At 38.2% G+C, this 20,147-nt stretch overlaps 1 protein-coding gene across 5 annotated transcripts in view; it reads right to left on the bottom strand.

Annotated features, from left to right (window-relative positions):
- Nucleotides 1-421: 421 nt before the first annotated feature.
- TRANK1 (tetratricopeptide repeat and ankyrin repeat containing 1) overlaps nucleotides 422-20,147 on the bottom strand; it is a 70,712-nt gene continuing 50,986 nt past the window's right edge. For all 5 annotated transcript variants that reach the window (XM_079302559.1, XM_079302562.1, XM_079302563.1 and 2 more), the window contains 9 exons: nucleotides 18,196-18,336; nucleotides 17,273-17,429; nucleotides 16,347-16,435; nucleotides 12,061-12,164; nucleotides 10,314-10,446; nucleotides 9,314-9,459; nucleotides 5,187-8,263; nucleotides 2,094-2,195; nucleotides 422-1,177 (listed from right to left, as the gene is read on the bottom strand). In XM_079302559.1, the coding sequence (XP_079158685.1) occupies nucleotides 1,059-1,177; nucleotides 2,094-2,195; nucleotides 5,187-8,263; nucleotides 9,314-9,459; nucleotides 10,314-10,446; nucleotides 12,061-12,164; nucleotides 16,347-16,435; nucleotides 17,273-17,429; nucleotides 18,196-18,336 (4,068 nt within the window). In that variant the 3' untranslated portion in view covers nucleotides 422-1,058. The remainder of the gene's footprint in view (nucleotides 1,178-2,093; nucleotides 2,196-5,186; nucleotides 8,264-9,313; nucleotides 9,460-10,313; nucleotides 10,447-12,060; nucleotides 12,165-16,346; nucleotides 16,436-17,272; nucleotides 17,430-18,195; nucleotides 18,337-20,147) is intronic.

Below are 20,147 nucleotides of genomic sequence, written 5' to 3'. Positions count from 1 at the left end.
TGGGAGGGATTACATTGATTGATGAATGGAAAAAGAGATTTGCCTTTACAAACAACTGTAGGTTTGCTGGTAAATAAAATTGGGTAAAGAAGATGAAAGAAGCAACGGGGAGGGGGAAAACTGAATTCTACAAGAATTAAAAATTAAAAGGTAGGGTTATACATTAGAGGGGAATGTCAGGTGTCAGGCATTCTGGGAAATCTGTGCCTCTTGAGTACCTCAGCCAATGGGGAAAGAGAGAGGGAAAAGCGGCCGGGAAATTAGGATAAAAAGGGAGGCTGCGTCCTCCAAAAATTCGAGAGATCCCAGGGGAATGCCCCATGGCCTCTCCCTTTATTCGAATAAAGCAAAAAGGACTCCTCTGTCTCCTTTTTGGACATAAACCTCTGGTGTTTGTGGATTAATTTCCCTTACAAAGATTATCCATTTTTTCAATAGATACAGGTAGAAGTTTATATCAGAACTTTATGAAACAAAAATCAACTCCTAACTTTCATAGCTATCTGATCAAAAGAATATATACACTGTCAGAAATATGAATGTGTTTAGTGCTTTCTTGTCTATAAAAACAGAAAAGAGGAATACTGTAAATATCTGATCTGAAGACTCAAAAGTTCTAAACACACCAAGACTCTTAAATCAGAAAAATTATTAACCTATTTTTCTGAGGATTCCAGCTCAGAAGAATGATGACGAAAGTTTACAAGGAAGAAGAAAAAAAAAGAAAAAAAATGTGTAAGAATACCCCTGAGATAAGTCAGAGCATTAATATTTTTCTACTTGCTTGTTTCTTTGGCTTTTGTTACTTTTACACTATCACACAGGTTTGAAGGAAATTGGTCCAGTTATAGCTTTTAACAATTACATTATCATGAAATAGGTAATTATTTTGACACAATACAAGCAATTAAAAAAAAACCAAAATAAAATACAGAAGAAATTGCTCTTTTTCTTCAGACTCTTCTGATTTCTGATCCTATCCCTCTATTTTTAAAAAGAAAATTTCATTCTAAACTTAAATTGTTAAGAGGATTAAAATAGCCATCTGGAATAATTTTTCAGTTTATAGTTTTCCCATGTCTTCCTTTTTTCCTTGAGTGCTTTTTATGGACAAGTTCTTCAAAAGCCGTAATTTCATCTTCCACTTCATTTTCCAAGTCTTTGTCATGCACCAAGCCTATATTAAAAACAATAAATTAATGCAGAATGGAAAACCCAACACCTTTTTCTCCTAACAGAATGACAAGCTATGTCATTGCTATTTTATATGTCAGCAATACACCTTCACATGTGTATAATCATGTTTAAGAAGTATTTAGTTTAATATGACAATGTACTTAAGAGCTCTGCAATGAAACAGCGACTGCTGAGCCACTTGCTGCTCTAGTAATTAATTTTCACACTGAAAATAGGTTTCTATTATTTCCTTTGACTTTTCTAAGAAGTCTGTCTCATCTCTCTCTCAAGATTCAGTTTCAGCAGACACTGCATTGCCCTGCTGACTTCCAAACAGACTATAAGGTTGCTTTTGAGACTATAAGAGCACTCCCACTCTTATTAACTGTATCTGCTGGAATAGGAAGAGGCAACACAACACTTTAGCACAAATTTTTCTAAAATTGAGCTACTTAGTCCATTTTGTAAGTCAAATAACTTCATCGCTGCCTATTTCTGCAACTGTTGCAATCCCGCCATGAAAGCATATGTTCAAATATGAACATTCAAGGAGGTAAAATGAAGTCTTAAACTTGCCCTTAAGAGATCTATGATGCAATAGACTGCATCAATGTATGCTACTTTTTGTATAAAACCAAGAGAAATGGAAGTGAAAATAAAAGAAGCAAACACAAGCAGACTGGGATCCACTGAGGACCAGGGAGAAGACTTGCTCCACTCTGGCCACCCCACAACCAGCTGCTCTGTTTTGAAGAGCCACTGAGGAAAGCCTGGTTATCTCATGTTTTCTAGAGTGCCCCTGTAGGAGTGCCTCTCAAAGGTCAGTGAATATTCACAATGCTGGTGACTGAAGGGATGCTTAGAGATCACTACTGAACAGTAGTGGGCACAGAAAGCTGTGCAATTTTAAAACATACCTTCTTCTGTTATCCTGTGAGAATCCATTTGCTTCAGCCACTTAAAAGCATCATCAATGGTGTCCACCAATTTGTTGGCATGTATGGTCATTACTTCTTCAGCTGAAATTAACACAATTAACATTCTGTGAGAACACTTAGCTGAGAAATGGACAGCAGCCAAAAGTCAAGCACAAAATGAAATTACACAAAGGGATGATGATGCTGCAAACCCAGAAGTCATGGTGTGAGTGATAAGTCATGAGTAGTGATCTCATATGGGGGATATTTCACTAATGTGGATGAAGATAATGTATGTACTACACCTCATTCTAATCAACATTACTAACACTATCAGAGCAGAAGTTCCACATCCTTGTGCTGCCCTTTTTGAGTTGCATCTGAATCCTGAAAACATTCTACTTTGTTTTTGGGCTATAAAGTTCCTGACTTTCATTATCTCTCCGAAATGATATAAATCAAAGTAAAACATGAACCTAAAATGTCGAAGCCTTTGCTGAACTGCACCATTAAGAACCTGAAAAATGCCTGTTACAAAGGGAGGGAAAGTAACCTCAGAGAAAAATAATCTCCCTCTATATATTTTCACTGAGTAGAAGAACAAGGTAACATTCATCAAGAAACTGTCGTAATTAAATCCACTATTACCTACTATAAGCCTTATAATTACACCTACTACATCCATCTTATTCATCACTGTCATGGTTCACTGAGCAGGAAGCCACGTAAACAATAAGCTAAACTTCATGGACCTCATCCATATGTAAAACTTTCCACTAGGAGTAAGATAAAGCTTACATATGAAGAGCACAACCCACATTTAGTTACAAATTTAACATATTTCACTGATCAGACCTGATGAACATACCAAATACTACAGTGTAGGGTGTTGGGGTTTTTTCCCTTTCCTCTCAGTGGAATTTTTCCCCATTGTCATGCTAAGAAAACTGATGGGTAGGCCCTAGCACAGATGGCTAGCGGCAAGGGGAAGGAGGGGAAAAAGGGAGGTTGGGGGGGAGGGAAAGGGGAAAACACAAGATCAGAAGCCAGAAGAGGAGAGCAGGAGGCACTGGCTTGCCCCATTTTGCTCGTGGAGTTGGAGGAGGATGACCACCACTGCTACCCACCACCCCTCCCCCCCATCCCAGCATGGGAGCCGCCTTTGCTGCTGTCAGACTCTCGCATTGCTGCCTTCTTGCTTTAGCTTGCCATCTCCAAGCACCCTGCTGAGCACTGCGACCACCACAGTGAACAAAAAAGTCTCTGCCCCAACCCTCTCCCACCTGAGACACCACTGCCATCACCCCCAGCCCTCCTGCAGCTGTGCGGAACCTGCCCTGCCCCACCACCAGTAACGGTAGCACAGGGAGAGGGTGCCTGCAGCCAAAAAATGACTGGAACTGATTTACTGTTGTTTGTTGTTGATTTCATAGCTGTTGTTGGTTTTGTTTATCTTGTTAGATATATTAGTAAAGAATTGTTATTCCTATACCCATATCTTAGCATGAGAGCCACTTAATTCCAAAATTATACTAATTTGGAAGGAGGGTGTTTACATTCTCCATTTCAAAGAGAGGCTCCTGCCTTTCTTAGCAGATACCTGTGTAATATATGTTATAAAATAATTTGTGTTGTGTGAAATTTATGTGGAATTAAACATGCTTGTATGAAAAAAATAAAAATCTTTAGAATACATGCAGCAGGGTGGCTTAACAGGATTGTGAAACCAGAGCTGGCAAAAAAGAAAAGTGATCCAAATTAGCAAGTTAATAGTGTGGCTCCAGCGGAGATGGGCCCTTTCTGAGACAGTCCTGGAAACAACCAAGTGATGAACACTTGATAAGTATCACCAATCAAGATAACCAGAGTCTTCAGGAAAATGCATCTCAATACTGGATTCCTGTAAACCAACATCAGCGTTCAACATTTATCGCTTCCCAGAAATGGTTCTGTCTAGCCCAGCACAGAGAAAGAAAAACTACATGAATATGCGAAGCAACGGAAAGAAAGAAGAATCTCTGACCCAGGCGGAAAAAAACTGTATAAAACCAACCTGGCTAAAACAACAGTTGTGAACATAGGGGAGCCAGAGTGATAGAGTTTGGATCAGCGTGTGTTTACCAAGCGCCAAACCCGGGATCGCCGCTGTCCTATTTTGATTGTGGCTATCTAAGACGGTATTTCGGTCGTGAAATAAAAATCTTTCCTTTTGATTATTTGGCTTGATCTTTTTATTACCTATAACAATCAGTCTTTCAAACCAGGACATACAGTTTTTCACTACTGTCAGGCATCAAAGGCAAAAAGGACAACTTGACAGGATTGGTGGATTTCTATGACTGAAGCCAGTTAACGTTTAAGTTGTCATTTTCCCAAAGCAAGTATACTAAATAATTTTGCTTCTAGGCCATTCATTCACTAATTCAATTTCATTTGCAAAAATCATCACAGAATAATGCTTTAAGCGTATAAGGGGGGAAAGAATTGATATCAAAATATGTACCACAAGCACTGTAATTTAGTGAACTTTTTAATATCAGTGTTGCCTTTGAGTATCTGACACCACAGATTTGTGGTTAAGTATCCACTTTTGTTCAGCCCTAGCAAAATTACAAGTTCAAGGGTAGAATAATCAGAGATATCCTTAGTCAAAGACTCCAAGACTACCAGGCTACCCCTGCATATCCAAATTACTATGGCTGGCAGGAGTAAATAGGAAACAGTAGAAAAAATAGAAAAATTAGTAAAGATGATCTGTCAGTAAAACTGCAAAGTTTTTTTGCTGTAAAACTGTGAAAAACTGTGTAAGTTCAGAGAATACATCTGACCATGTGGTTAAACTTTACTCTCTATAAAAATTCTCAACTATTCACTTTACCTCTACTATGTAATTCATCAGGTTGAAATAGTTTTGAATGAATTTTCAATTTTTCCAGCTCTCTCAGTTCTTCTTTTCCCCAGCTACTTGAAATACCTGGAAATATCTTTTCTTGACCACATAAAGATTTTCAAATGGAGCTTTGCCAGGTCTAGCAGTTTGGCCAAAAATGATCTATTGTTTAAATTGTTTAAAGAAAACAGGAAAGGTCCTACCTTTAGCCCAGGCTTTTTTCTCATAGATTTCCTCTACTGCATCTGAAATTTTTTTAATATTCTCTTTGATTTTCCTCTTGCGTAAGTTGGAACCTTCTTTATATGCTAAAAGGTCTTGGGTGTAATCCCTTTCTGTAATGGCCTCCACTACTTCCAGTCCATCATGTATTTTTGGATCTATCTTTCTTCTGAAAAACTCAGCATAGTGTTTGTAGGCAGCATGGTTATTTGTGTGTTTTTCTGTGTTTCTGTGCTCCATATAGGCTTCACTAGACACAGAAATTGCATTTCCTTCTGCATGGAACTTTTCTTCCCCACCATTCTCTGTTGGTGTCAGAGATTCAGAAGTGTCTACCTCCAGGTTTTCTGACTGGCTGAAATAATTCTCAGAGCTTTGCATGAATCTGACTCCACAGAGGTCACACTGGGTTTGGTCAATATCTGCACTTTTGAATATCTCTGATAAAAATTCCTCTTCTTTCACTGCAACAGGATGAACTCTGGAGTGGGCCTTCCTTTTCCACTTCACATATAGGGAAATAAAATGGAACACACGATACAGCTGGCGTTGAGCAGATGCTTTCTGTTCTTGCTTCTGTTGCTTGCTGAGAGCAATGACTTCCAGGAGATCCTTTTGGTCCTCTAAGCAATGAACCTCTTCAAATTTCTCTTCCAGTTCATCAGCATATTCTGTTTCATCCAAAGAGGTTATAAACCTGTCAAGGTTTACGCGTTCAAACTGAATGCCCCGTATGGGTGGATGCCCCTGAGTGTAGGCAGTGTCCCACTTCCAGCGACAGTCAACCAAGTGCTCTTCATCTCGCTCTGTCAGCAGCTCTTGCAGACCTGCAGCAACTTCTCTTACATGTGTAGCATAACCCACTTGTTCCACAACCCTCAGCAATCTTACAGGTACTTCAGAGGGAGTGTCTTTTTTCATTGATTGCAGCATGGCCCTGATTTCAGGAAAGAGGTGGCTCAAGACGGATCTATCTTTAGAACTCTGCACCTGGTGAGCATTCAGTAACATCACTAAGCACAGCACTACTGTCCGCTCAGCCTCCCCTGAAGTTATGCAGTTGGGATCCCTGAATGCATCCAGGAGGACATTGAACCTTCCATGAACACCACACAAGACTTCTCCTAGATAACAGAGATGAGATCTGAAATAGTATATGGCTACATTTGTGTCCTTTGGTCTATACTCCTGTATAATAGAAAATGTGTCTTTAAGTTCTTTATAATGGTCCTTGTGTCTGAACAAAAACTCCCAGTAATGAAGGAGAGCAATGTAACTCTTTGGAAGGCAAAGAGTAATGTTCTTGGCAAGACGCATCAGGACAGCACAACATAGAATATACTGGAATTCCAGCAACATCACAGTATTTCCTATACTTGGAATCAGGTACCTTGTGCATTTCTTGATCAGGACATTCATGAAACGGAAAAAAAATCTTTTACAGTTTTCCGGGTTCTTATGAACATAGAATTGCTCAAGCGAATTGTCAAGAAGCCGAATGAAGCATAAGTGTGTTCTTCCTGCATTTTCAGCATTTTTGTCAGGTAGCAACATACCATGTCTGCCCTCTATTCCTTTGGTCTTTTCTCCCTGGCCTTTACTCTTCGGGGAACTTTTTGCCTTTGCCAAAGCAAACATTAGCTCTTTGTTATAATTATCCTCTTCTTTAAAAACAAGTTTCTCAAATTCTTCAGGATATCCTGAAGATAAGATGAGGGCCTTCATGGCACTTAGCCACAAGTCAGTTGATTCTCTTCTGGCAGCAATGTTTTCATTATTAAACTTAAATGTGATGTACTTCCTCAACATTGCTCTATAAGGTTTGGAAATACCACTACTCAATTGCAATATTTCTTTGCTTGCCTTTGGGTTCTCAGACAGTATTCTCAAATGAAAATGATTAGGAAAAAACAATCCTAGGAGGGCTTTACATGATGCATATTTGTCAGAAGTCAAAATGTCCTCAAAGTTTTTGCACTGATTCAGTAGCTCTTTAGGGAAAGTGCGTGTGGCTTCCAACAACAGTCCATTTATTGCGACCAGATGCATTTTACACTGAAATATTGTCTTTGCTTCATGACGCAGCAAGGACCTGTGGTAACCCTCACAGGTTTCATCTTCACAGTTCAATCCAGCAATGAACTTCATACAAATATGAGGGTACTTCTTGCTCAGTAACTCATGGGCGATAAAGCACAACCTGCTTAATAAGTGCTGCTTCAAAGCTGATTTTACTTTCTCTGTGCTTACTGAGAAATCATATTTTGCCTTCTTCTCCTTTAGACTTGGCTTGTCTAATAAAAACTTGATAATGGGTTCACCTTCATTTTGAGACACCTGGCAACTGTCACCTGTTGGGACAATCCCAAAATAGGCAAAGCATAACTTCACCATATCTTTCTCTGCATTGGTGGCTGCTTTTTTTAGACTGCTGACAAGACTCAGAAGAGCCATTAAGCCATGTGTTGCCATGAAGAGGATGCTCTGGCTAGGACTGCCGCAGCGACATAATGCAAAGAGAGCTTCAACTGCACCAGCAGAATGATTCAGAGATAGGAACTGATAGTACGCATTGCTCAGCTTCATGAAGTCTCCTTTCAGAGATCCCTGCAAAAGCACAGCCTCAGCAATGCCAGACTTCTGCCCAGTTTGTTCACAAAGTTCAAGGGCTTCTCTTAGGATGCTCTCCACATTCCCCAGATGTAATTCTGAACCACGACTCAGCCTGGCACGTGCTTCAGCAAGCAAACACGATGCGCGAAACTCTTTCACAGCTGTGAGGTTGGCTGCTTCCAGAGCAAACCCATGTTGTTTCATTAACTTTGCAGCCTCCTCCTGTCGATCCTTTCTTTTCAGTAAGTCTGCTGTTTGGTGCAAACATCCACGAGACTTCAGAAACTCAAGCTGATCCTCTATATCAAGTTTTGAGAGGACTTGCATCATTTCCTCAGTCCTGTTCATACTCAGGTACTTTGCAGCTGCTTCCAAATACAACTGATTTGCTGTACAGGAGGGTTTGGAAGCCATTTGTCCTTTTGCATTCAACGTATCTTCATATCTGAAATAATACAGACATCAATTTACACCACAGATGAAAAATCTAGACAAAAAAAGCACTGCAATAACAAAAAAAAAAAAAAAACAAAAACAAAAACCCAAAAAACCCACCCCAAAACATTAAACAAATAGTTTCCCCTCGAAGCCCTTCCTTCAAAAAGGCCAACTGTTTTGTGTGATATGCCTGTCAGGCAAAAGAGGATCGCATAATCTTAAAAGATCTACAAAAAGAAATTATTTACAACATGAGTTTGTCCGAATCAAAATTATTAAAACTTCTGGTACAAACAAGATCACAAGGTTTACAGCATTAGTGAAACATTCTCCACACTTTCCAATCAATGTACAAATAATTTCAACACATTTTATCAGCATTAGTCTTCTATTTATAAAAAAATATGAATTTCAGACAATTATCCTCAGGTCAATATATACAATACTCTAAAATTTACATAAACTTGTCAGTTTACAGAGAATTCTTTCAAACCTGCTCTATGCATCTGCATATACCTTGTAGCTTATTGAGTGTCTGAGCAAAATGCCTGGTTGTATCTTTCATAACATGCACTTCAGAATATTCAGTAATTAATTATTAATGGCTGATCTAAAACCATTGAGGTATCCCCTAAGCCAGTTTTGTTAAATATTCCCTCCTGCATGCTGAGAATGACTAACTTTTTCTATTGGATAAGTAAATTTTCATTAGCTTTCCATTATCGTCTTTCTCATGATAAATATGGCAGTGAATATTTTTCATGTCTAATGTTGATAAATTTCCAGGAATGTTATGGGGGGGTGATTTAAAAACTTGCTTGTTGGTAAAGTCACTTTAATTCTTGAACTTTTTGATCAAACAATCTCTACAGATAAAAGAAGATTTAGTCATTTAAAAAAGCAGTTACCATTACTAAAGGTACATCACAAAGGATTTATGTAAAACAAAAGCAGTAGATAAAACCTGTCTGAAAATTTTTCAGTGAACCAGATGCATTATGTGGAATTTGGAAATGCAAAAGAGAATTGTATTTCAATACCATGTTCCAAGACATACCTTTCAACTGCCTTTGCTGCTTCTTCGTAGAGTTCTTCTTGACAATACATTTTAATGGCCAGATCAAACTCCTCAATTAGTTCATAACATTCAGATGCTTCTTTGTAGCACTGGCTTTTCTGATAGTAAACTGCAGCATCTTTTGTCTGCAATGCAGAAGTCAATAATGAAACTGAAGAGCTGTAAACAGTCAAAATTACATGAATGGAATAAATATTGCAATTCCATTATGTGTCTCATAAAGAAGTACACTTTAATAAAATGCAATTAAAGTATCTGAATAAAATCAAATATGTATTAAAATAACCATCACTAAAACTGAAGAGATTATTTCAAAAACTCCAAAATATTTGTGTCTGAAAAACTAGAGTATAAAATGAAAGGTATATACAGGATTTTCAAAATTATTTTATTCACTCAGCTCTGCCAGTTGCTGGAAAACACTGCACATACTTCTGCTGATTTACAGACTTCTCAGAAGGAATGGTACGAAATTAAAACAGTTATGGATGCAGAATGAGAATGCTAATGTTGTATCTGTAACTTCAAATATTTGGGAACAATCACTTTACAATTCTTTTAGTGGAAATACACTGAAAATAAAAATATTGCATATTATTAGTACACTACTTTGACCCTTCCAAGTATTAAGATTCCATTCAGATGGCTGTTATCAATGAAATTTTAGTAACATCAGAGTACCGAATGAAGCAGCAGCTTAAGTTTCATTACATCAGTCATTCACTAATTTTTGACTGCAAATGACTGATAATGACATTTGAGGAAAGCCAAAGAAATAAAGCCAGCCTGCATAATTGCATCATTCTCCACTTTATTCCTCTTCTGTCTATTCTTTGACAAATTATTTGTTTTGCTTAAATAAGCTTAAAGAGTTTATTTAGTTTAGCTATTACCACAACACAAAAAGATATTACTACTTTCTGAGTAATATGAGACATAAAAAAGCTGTAGGAAAAGTGATAAGGTGAGAATTTAATACCTTTCCTAATTTTTTACACAATTCTGCAGCAAGACGGAACTCCTTTGCTTGAATCAGACATTTTAGTGATAGTTTTGGTTCTTTACATTCCAAGTAAGTTTTAGCCAATGTCATATATTCCATCTGTTTTTCCCTGCAGAAAGTAAGACAAAATTACCACTAACATCCAAATTAAGTTTAGGATCATGTTAGCTGTCACTGAATCCAACCAACACTGGCATCACACACTATTCTCTATACATTACCTGATGAGTTATGATTTTACAATTAATTATATTTTGGGCTGACACTGCTCTGTCCAGAAGTCTGTTCCAAAATATTATATCTCTGGCAGTCAAAAGACTCTTTTGAGGGTTTTTAAGCTAATGTATAGTACTGTGATTTTGTACTGCTTCTCTTTTCTTAGCTTGTTTTCTCCTTTCTGCTGTTTAGCGCCAGTGCCATTAGAGACCCAAGCAAATGTGTTCTTAGCCTTTGCTTTGTATGACTAAAGAATCTCAGCCTTCCTGGTATCACTGCAGCATGATCTACATTGAATTCACGATTCTCAAGCCTGGAGGATCAGAACTGTACAGAACATTTTACACAGAACACACAAAAATCTTTCTTAAGCTATTTACAACAGCATCAATACCTAGATTTAAAAAAATTCAGCTTTGGCAGCTTCATTATTACATATGTTCTGCCAACTTAATACATCCTAATACACAACTTAATACATCCTAATACACCAAATTCCTTCTCCTCTAATTTTATGCAGTTGACAAACACAGTGAACTGAAAAAAAGTTGTATCAGTCCCATCAACAATTTCTCTATAATAATGAAATTTTATGAGCAACATTATACTTCTAACCATGACCACTAATGTAAAGCAGGTAATTAAAAATATTAAATATAAATTAAAATTAAATATAAATAATAGAAATACTAAAAATATCAAATCTCTACCAACTCCAGTAACTGCATTTCTTCAGATTTTCCCTTTTCTCCATTGCGTGCCTGCTCCTTCTGATCATTCCTTTCTCATTCTGCTATCACTGCTAGCTTCTGGTCTCCCCAGCATGAACAGGAAGTGATTCACTTAATTCTAGATCTTTCTCCATTGAGTTTTTTCCTGTCTTATTTGAGATGAGTCTCAAAGAGTTTCCAAGCCTCTTCAGGAAACTGCAAACTCTCTCCCCTGTCAAACTCTTGAGCTATTTTACTCAGCTGAAATAATGAATTAAATGATTCATCTCAAAATCTGTTCCTTTAAAACTGTCCTTTGGTTCAGATCTGATTCTGCTTGTTTAGCTTAAATTGACTGTAACACTAATTTTACCCCAAAGCTCACTTTTTACTAGCAGCTTTTCTTCCCCAATGCACACCATCATTCCTTCTCTTTGTTGAGTGGGATTAACTGAAGTTGAGCACTGCTGGTGGCATATGTTCTATCTATATCTAAGGATGCAAAGCCTATTGACATAATGCAAATCCTGTTGCTTTAGTCTCACACAACCAGTAAGCCCTTTCATTTGGACAGCCCTTCCACTACTCCCCAGAGGGAGTAGTGCCCTGCATCCTATAGTGCTAGACCTTCCAGTTTCTTAAATCTCTTTTGCCAACCACAAACACATAAAGACAGCCCTCCTGCACTGTTCTCACATGTCTCCAGTCAGATCCCACAGCCATGGTGGCTCAGGCTCCATAGCCCTGAGCAGTCTGGCACAGCAGAGTGACACTCAGTCAGCTGCACTGACACTTACCTTGGGCTGCTTTTCTTTGCATGCACTTTGAGAACAGCATCGTGTGTCAGGGCCAGTTTTGACTTCTCAGCTGCTCCTCCCTTTTGGTAACATTTGGCAGCCACCTGGAGTGAAATCACACACAGCATTCACAGATGTACATCCAGCCCATGGCTTAATCACATAAAAGCAATACTTAATTTTACAGTCACTGGAATGGAAAGCAGAAAGACTGGCAGACTGCCTGAAAAAAGAAAAAGGTAAAACATCGTGGTATATTTTTAGGACAAAAAAGAAAAGTTGAAAGTCAGTCCATGTGCAACTACCAAAATTAGAATATTAATTACAATATTGTACATGGACATAGTGAAAGCAGAATTCCTGGTGAACTGATAGAACTAATAGCATATGCAATTTGAATGATAGCCTAAACCATTAACTTGTAAGTGACCAGGCATCTACATATTACTAAAAATGAGGAAGACTGATGTCTGCAAAGTCAAATTGAAAAGCAAAGAATATTTACTCAATGCTTTTATCATACCAACCTCTTTCTGTGAAAACTAAACAGAAACACCAGGAGCTACCATGCTCCCAGCAAGATTTCCTTCATTATCACCCTGTTTGTTCTGCAAGACCATGATTTCTTTATTCTATCCATTAATTTAGTGTTGCTTCTGTTTGGAAATTGCACACTGCAAGCCACTCTTAGAACAGCCTAAGTCGCCAGATAACGTCATCTTAAGGTAGCATTGATTAGCAAAGATTAAGGTTATAAAGAAAACAGATTTGCAGATAATGTAGCTAATACATTCCAGATTTCAAGATGATTTTTTTAGTTGTGTGAGTTTTTTTTATCTAAACTCTTTTCTATCAGTTTAGAAAATTGCATTTTATTTTCAAGGATAGATAAAGACTATCTCTGCATAGTGGCAGCTGATAATTTTGGTTTTTAGTCTTGTTATAGATTTTACTTTCCCTTCAAAGAATTGTATGTTGTTACCTGCAAAACACAGAAGCTTTCCCTCTGCCATGATCAAAAAGTATCTAAAGTTTTATTTCATAGAATCACAGAACATCTCAAATTGAAAGGGACTTATAAGGATAACAGAGGCCAACTTACTGCTCCCTGCAGGACTACCTAAAACAAACACACACAACTAAGAATGTCATCCATATACTTCTTGAACTCTGAACTCATGGCTTAATGCCATGACCACTTTCCTTACGTGCCTGTGGCAGACCACTTTCTCAGTGAAGAGCCCTGTTCTATGTCCAGTCTGATCTTCTTCTGATCCAACTTCATTCCTTTTCCTCCCCTTCCTAACCAGAGGGAGATCACGACCTCCTCTTGAGAAAGTTGTAGACTGTAATGACGTTATCCCTCAGCCATCTTTTCTCCAAGCTGAACAAGACAAGCCACTTCAGATGCTCTTGAAACATGCCCTCTAAAGCTGCCATGGCAATGGTTCTTGAGGTCTCTTCAAAACCAAACCATTCTTTTCCAAACTTTTCATCATCTTGGTCACTTCCTCTGGACACTCTAATAGTCTGATGCCCTTCTTAAATTGTGATGCCCAAAACTGCATGAAGTACTCCAGGTGAGTCTGCACCAGCACAGAGCAAAGCAAAACAATAATCTCCTTTGACTGGCTCACAATGCTGTATTTGATGCACCCAGGACACCATTTGCCTTTTTGATTGTGCTGGCTCATATTCAACTTGTCACCAATCCAAACTCCCAGAACTCTTTCCATGGGGCTGCTCTCCAGACTCTCATTCCCTAATCTGAATATATAACCAGGGGTACTCCATCCTAGGTGCAGAATCTGGCACTTGGCCTTCTTAAATTTCACATGGCTGGTGATAGCCCACTAGGTTGTCAAGTTGTCTCTGCAGGGCCTCTCTACCCTCAATGGAATCAACAGCTCCTCTCAATTTAGTGTCCTCCTAGTTTACTACTATTGGCAAACATATTTGATGTACATTCCAGTCCTGTGCCCAAATTATTTATAAAAACCTTAAAAGGCACTCGCCATTAAATTGAGCACTGGGGAATCCAACTAGTGATGGGCCACCAGCTTGATATAACCTCATTTACCATAACTCTTTGAGCCTGACTTGTCAACCAGTTTCTCACCTAATGTATTATGGACTTGTTTAATATGTGCTGAACCTTCCAACCAGAATAAAGAGAGACTGTGAGAGAGGTTATTAAAATCTTTGCTAAAACCAAAATATACCATATCTACTGGCTTCTTTTGGTCAACTAGATGAGTGGCCTTGTCATAAAAGGAAATTAATTTGGCTAAGCAGGACTTACCCATAGTGAACCCATGCCGACTATGACTAATGACTGCATTGTCACTCAAACGTTATTTTCAGCAACTCTCAGAATAGCCTTCTCCATATCAGGCACCAAAGTGAGACCAAAAGGCCTGTAATTACCAGGGTCTTCCTTTTTACCCTTCTTGAAAACTGGGACATTTGCCAGCTTCCAATTGATTGGGATCTCTCCAGACTTCCAAGACTTTTGAAAAATAATGGAAAGGGACCCCACAATAAAATGGGCAAGCTCATTCAGTACCTGGAATGCATCCCATCAAGCCAAATATATCCAGCTGCAGCAGCAAGTCTCAAAGTAGTGCAGAATCAGCTGGGAGTTTATCATCCCCCAATTCACAGTCTTACAGCACATCCTCAGTGTTAAAGACAGAGATGAAGAAGGCATTAAACATCTTTGCTTTATCTATGTCCCTATTTGTGAGCTAAATGACCTCATCAAGGAATGGACCAATGTTGCGTCTAATCCTTCTTTTGCTGTTAATGTGTTTTAAAATTACCTTTTTGTTGTCCTTCATAGTGCTGGATAGCTTGAACTCTACTCGAGCTTTGACCACATGAATTTTCTCCCTACAGTGACTAACAGCATCTCTGCTGTCCTCCTGCAGTGTCACCTCCCCTTGTTTCAATGTCCACACACCTTCCTTTTTCCCCTAAGTTCAAGAAGAAGATACCTGTTCACCTAAGCCAGACTCTGCTCCACTTGCTTGACTTCTGATCCTTTGGAATTTTCCACTTTTACAGCGCTCAGAGATAGCCCTTAAAAACTGCCTATTTGTGGAGGGAGCAGAAACCTTAACTAGGCATCCTTGGAGAGAAATTCCTTAGGTAAGAATTGCTTAGCTAGAGTGAGCTAATCAAAGAAATATCCCCCTGCTACTAAGCCCCATGCTTATCTCTTTGTAGATTTCATTGGTTATAATTTCCTAAAAACCCTTAGCTATTGGTTCCTTTTCCAAGCTACTCAGAACCTATAAAACCTCTGTTTAAACACAGCCCCTTTGGACTAAGCTGTACCTGGACCCTTCACAGGACACTAAACTCCTGTGGAACCCCAAACGGCTCGTCTTGGTCTCTTCTCTCTGAGGCATCTAAGCTAGGTCTGCCCGAGACACCAGGAAGACCCTAATTGAGGCAGCCAGGGGTCTGACCACCAGAACCTGACAGCCTCACCTATCATTAATCAGCTCCTTCCAGAGCCCAAGTCTGCTCTCCCCATATCCAGGATCAAAGGCTTTCAGACCTTTCTTCTACAGCCAAAAACTTGAAATTCAATTACTTTGTGGTCACTGTGAACAACACACAACTCCTCGCTTCATTTACAAATGCCTCTCTGTTTACAAACAACAAATTTATGAGGTCACTTTTCCTTTGTCAGCTCCCCTAATAACTGCACACAGAAGTTTTCTTCAACATGTTCCAGAAATTGCCTGGACTTGTTTGTGTCCACTGCATGATTTTCTCAGTTAATGTCTGGGAAGTTAAAATCACCCATAAGGACAAGACCATTTGATCTAGAGATATCCCTTATGTCCCTGTAGAGTATTTCACTGATGTTGTTGTCCTGGATGAGTTTTGCTTCAATCCCATTAACTGCCATCCCATATCTGGACTGTATTAACTAGGAAGCTAGGAAACAAAAGACTGTAAAATCTCCATGTTCTTTAAACAGAAAGGGAAGGAAACCACCATTTTCCTACTCAAATTAATATACTTCCAAGAAATGCTTTCATTTTTCTACAGTATGTGCAATGATATTGTCAAGAACATGGTTTAGATTCACACATATAAGTCAATTCTGATGAATGCTAATAATTGTTTTTTCACCACTACAAACCACAAACTAAGACAGACTGCTACAGAGCAACTGAAGGTTTACAGATGGTTTTATAGATCCAGAGAAAAGAAAAGGTTTCAGAATAAGCAAGAATCCTTACATATTTCAGATAAACATATGTTCCTACCTCCCAGAACTGGTGTTTGGCATAATAGTCTCCCTGTGCAATCCATTCTTCTGGAGTTGAGGTTTTAGCAAACATGCTGTCATCTAAATCTATAAGGGCAGGTGTGACCATTTTACGTTAGAATGGATAATCCACAGAAACCACTTATCATGTACCAAAACTAAGCATCATCTCACAATGTTCCAAGCTCTAAGTTTGTGCATATACCAGTAATGGCAACTATGAATCAAGTGTGGTAATACTGTTGTGTGAAGCTACCAGTGAGAATACAAAAAACCCGTAGAATTTGGCTGGAGACTGGGCTAGTAATACAGCAGAAAATCTGACTAAAAATCGACCATTTTAAGCCATAAGTATCTGCAGCCACCAGTGTCCATTGGGCTCTCTCCACAGTAACTGGCAGAGCAGCAGTGATATTATTTCCCTTTATGTAGGAAAACCTCTTAAGATCAACCCTTGTGGCTGAGGGATCCCTTACTCAATGGCACACATTAAAGGGCTGGTAAATGACATTTTTGCATGTGTGTAATATTTAAGATAGGTATAGCAAGCTTATGTAAAAAGTAGACTATTGACCACCAATTCATCCATATTTAATGAATATTTTATATATTTGAATTTACTGGGTAGAACTCAAAAATCTAATTACAAGATCAGGTCTGTCTAAGGGATCACTAACTCTTCTCCTATGATAGCAAGAAAACTTTAACTAGTGAATTAGCAACAAAGTTATACTTTAACATATACAACTGACCTTTAGAGACAAAAGAATTAAGACTGAGATAAGTGGAAATTTGCAAGGGCAGTTATCACGGCATATTGTTAGAAGGGCTAAGAGATTTAGATTTCTTTATTACACAGACTAAAAGAAAATATGAGTTCTGACTGTATGACAGCCTTTTAAGAAAGTTTTCGGACAACTTTACCTTTCTTTTTGTCTGTTTTGACAACCTTAACAAATTTTCTTTTGATGAAATAGTTAAAAGCTGGAGCCCGTTTATCACAGTCTTCATCAAAGATCCAAAGATTGACTCTGGCTCTTGTAATTGCAGTATACAATTGCTTGAGTTCTTCATTCAGCAACTGAAGCAGAACATTAAATAAAATAAAAGAAATGCCAGATGAGCTAAAATGTTAGAAAGGAACATACTCTGCAGTTATAAGAAAACAGAGAATTTATACAGAAGAATAACAAGTAAGAAAGTGCTTTTAAGTAAGAAAGTCTAAATATTAAAAATGGGATTTCAATTACATAAGCTACTGTCATAAGAAAACAGAGAATTTATACAGAAGAATAACAAGTAAGAAAGTGCTTTTAAGTAAGAAAGTCTAAATATTAAAAATGGGATTTCAATTACATAAGCTATTGTCCAGCTAACTTACAAACAACTACTACTACAAATCAGTTGCAGGCTGATGACAGGCTAGTTTCCTTCTAATCACTTGCACATATAACTATTAATTTATCATACAGTCCTGAAAATACCTGAGTCACCGGATTCTATGCAACTTCCTTAGTTTCAAGGTAGTGACATCAATCAGAAACCAGATTATGGGAATAATGAATACTGACAAGCTGAAATGCTATTTACTTTAACCACAGTTCTGTAAATATACTCAGTAGTCTATGACACAGGTCTGTTCTCTAATCAAATTACATTTGCAAACAATCTCTTATCTTTTATCACAGTATTATACTATTGTATTATATTATACAAATATGAACAACTATAAAACAACCTTGATAAACATGGAACTAAAAGGATGAAAGAATATAAGAAATTTCCCTACTTTGAAGATTTAAGAATTTAATTTGCCCTTCACATTCCCAATGTTACAAAAAACTCACCTTGTACATTTCTACATTAAACTGAGTCCTGTCTTGTATATCAGTGGCATCCTCCAATGGCACCTCAATTAGCAAGTTGCTTCCCACTTGCACATCTGGATCAGGACTATAAGAAGAAATTATCTTCCATTCTTTGCTGGCCTGAAATATCAAGAGAATAAGATTTATTTGTATATACTAGCCACTACTGCCTACTTATGTACAAGATAAGATTGTATGGTGTAACCTGTTTATTCCCTGTAAGGGAAGAAGGCTCAGAGAAGAAGACTGGAGGAGAAAATTATATCAGGGAAGAATGTAAAGAATAATCAGCAGTTTTCAATGAGAAAGCTGAATTTCATCTCAACACAGCCTATGCTTGAGATACTTGTCTGTACATATGTGGTCATGAAGGCACATAAACAACCTTCCCTAAAACAGCTAGTACAGAGTTATATCTTCCTGAGCTGCCCAGGCAAAAGCAAAGATGTCCCTGAGCTCAACAGACTGTGGAAAAACTGAGGAGCAAACAAAACAAACCTTTAACAGTGCAACTAGTTTGAGCTGGCTACAAGCTTAATATTACTTTTCAGGGACTGAGAAAGGCCAGCATCATGATGGAGAAGCTAGCTAATGGGAATACATATATATGTGTGTATATATAAAGGGAGCACTAATAGGAATCACATCTGTATTGTGATTCCAAAGTATATTGCCATTATTATGCTTACAGCAGGATTTCAGGATTCTGCTGTATCACTCTTCTAGATTCAAATAATATGCAATGCTCAATATATCAAGGAAGTAATTTGATATTAAACATGAAAACTTCATTGGGCGGACTATACATCTTCATCTAAACTCCTTTTCAATGATCCCTCTGCGGAGGAAACCAGATTGCCTTCACCATGGAGAAGAGTCAAGTTTTAGTCCTAGGGACAAGGACCCTCCTACAGACCCTCAATACCAAAACAAACTCACTGAGGACAGGTCTGCTGATTGCTGGGCTAGGCAGCTTCCTGCCAGCTTGGGGCAGAATGAAAGGTAAATGGTGGTGCGATAAACTCACAAGCTGCAATTTGTTATACTAAAATCTACTAAGACACATTGGAGAGATCTTGGCCTGCAGGTTAGGATGCGGAGCCACTAAGTCTCTTTGACTCTACAAGACTGACAAGCTCAATGAGCTGGACCCACACATATCCCATGCTGGCATATATTCTCATCCTCAGAGTTCCCAGAAAAGATCTGCCTGGTCATTCATATGATTAATGTATTAGGCTTCATGTTGAACACCAATAACTGCTAGTGCTGGTCTCAGCCAGGGTGTGGAATGGCACCTGCCAACAACTCCTCTTCTAAGAACACTCAGAGGTGAGCAAAAAAAACCCACTCATGGGGAAAATCTAAAAAAGCGTGGTCAGAAAATATTGGACTCCAACAAAGTGACATGTGAAAGATGTCTATAAATACGCACAGACACTCCTAACTGTAAATTAAGTGTAGCACCATATCAGTGCTATACAATCTAACGCTATGTAGGAAATCCCAGCTCCTGATCACAACGCTCTGCAGGTTCCAGATCCCCTGCAAAAGTGAACACCTTAAAATCATTAATATATTCTAAGTTGTGTTCATTTTTCCCTTTTGGTATTTAATTGAAAAGTGATTATATACCGCTGAGATTCTAGCAAAAAATGAAAAATACTCATAATAAAGCCAAAATAACACTTTTACAATCTATAAACTTCTGAGCTTTGAGCAACATAAAACAAGCTGTCTTCCCTTGGGAGAAAAAAAAAGGAGGAAACCTTTCCTGCAAAATATATTTTAAAATTAAGATTTCGAAAAGTCACAGATTTTAACATGCCAACCACCTAAAGGTATGTCCTGGTTTGAAAGGACAGGTGTCTGCCAGTAAGGGCAGAAGTTTCCCTTTGAATCAGAGACTTTGGTTCCACTCCCCCCAAGTA

This window comes from Erithacus rubecula (assembly GCF_903797595.1).
Source record: "Erithacus rubecula genome assembly, chromosome: 3".
In the NCBI taxonomy this organism is placed as follows: domain Eukaryota; kingdom Metazoa; phylum Chordata; class Aves; order Passeriformes; family Muscicapidae; genus Erithacus; species Erithacus rubecula.
The sequence above is the reverse complement of the archived record's forward strand: the minus strand, read 5'-3'. Positions and strand labels throughout refer to the sequence as shown.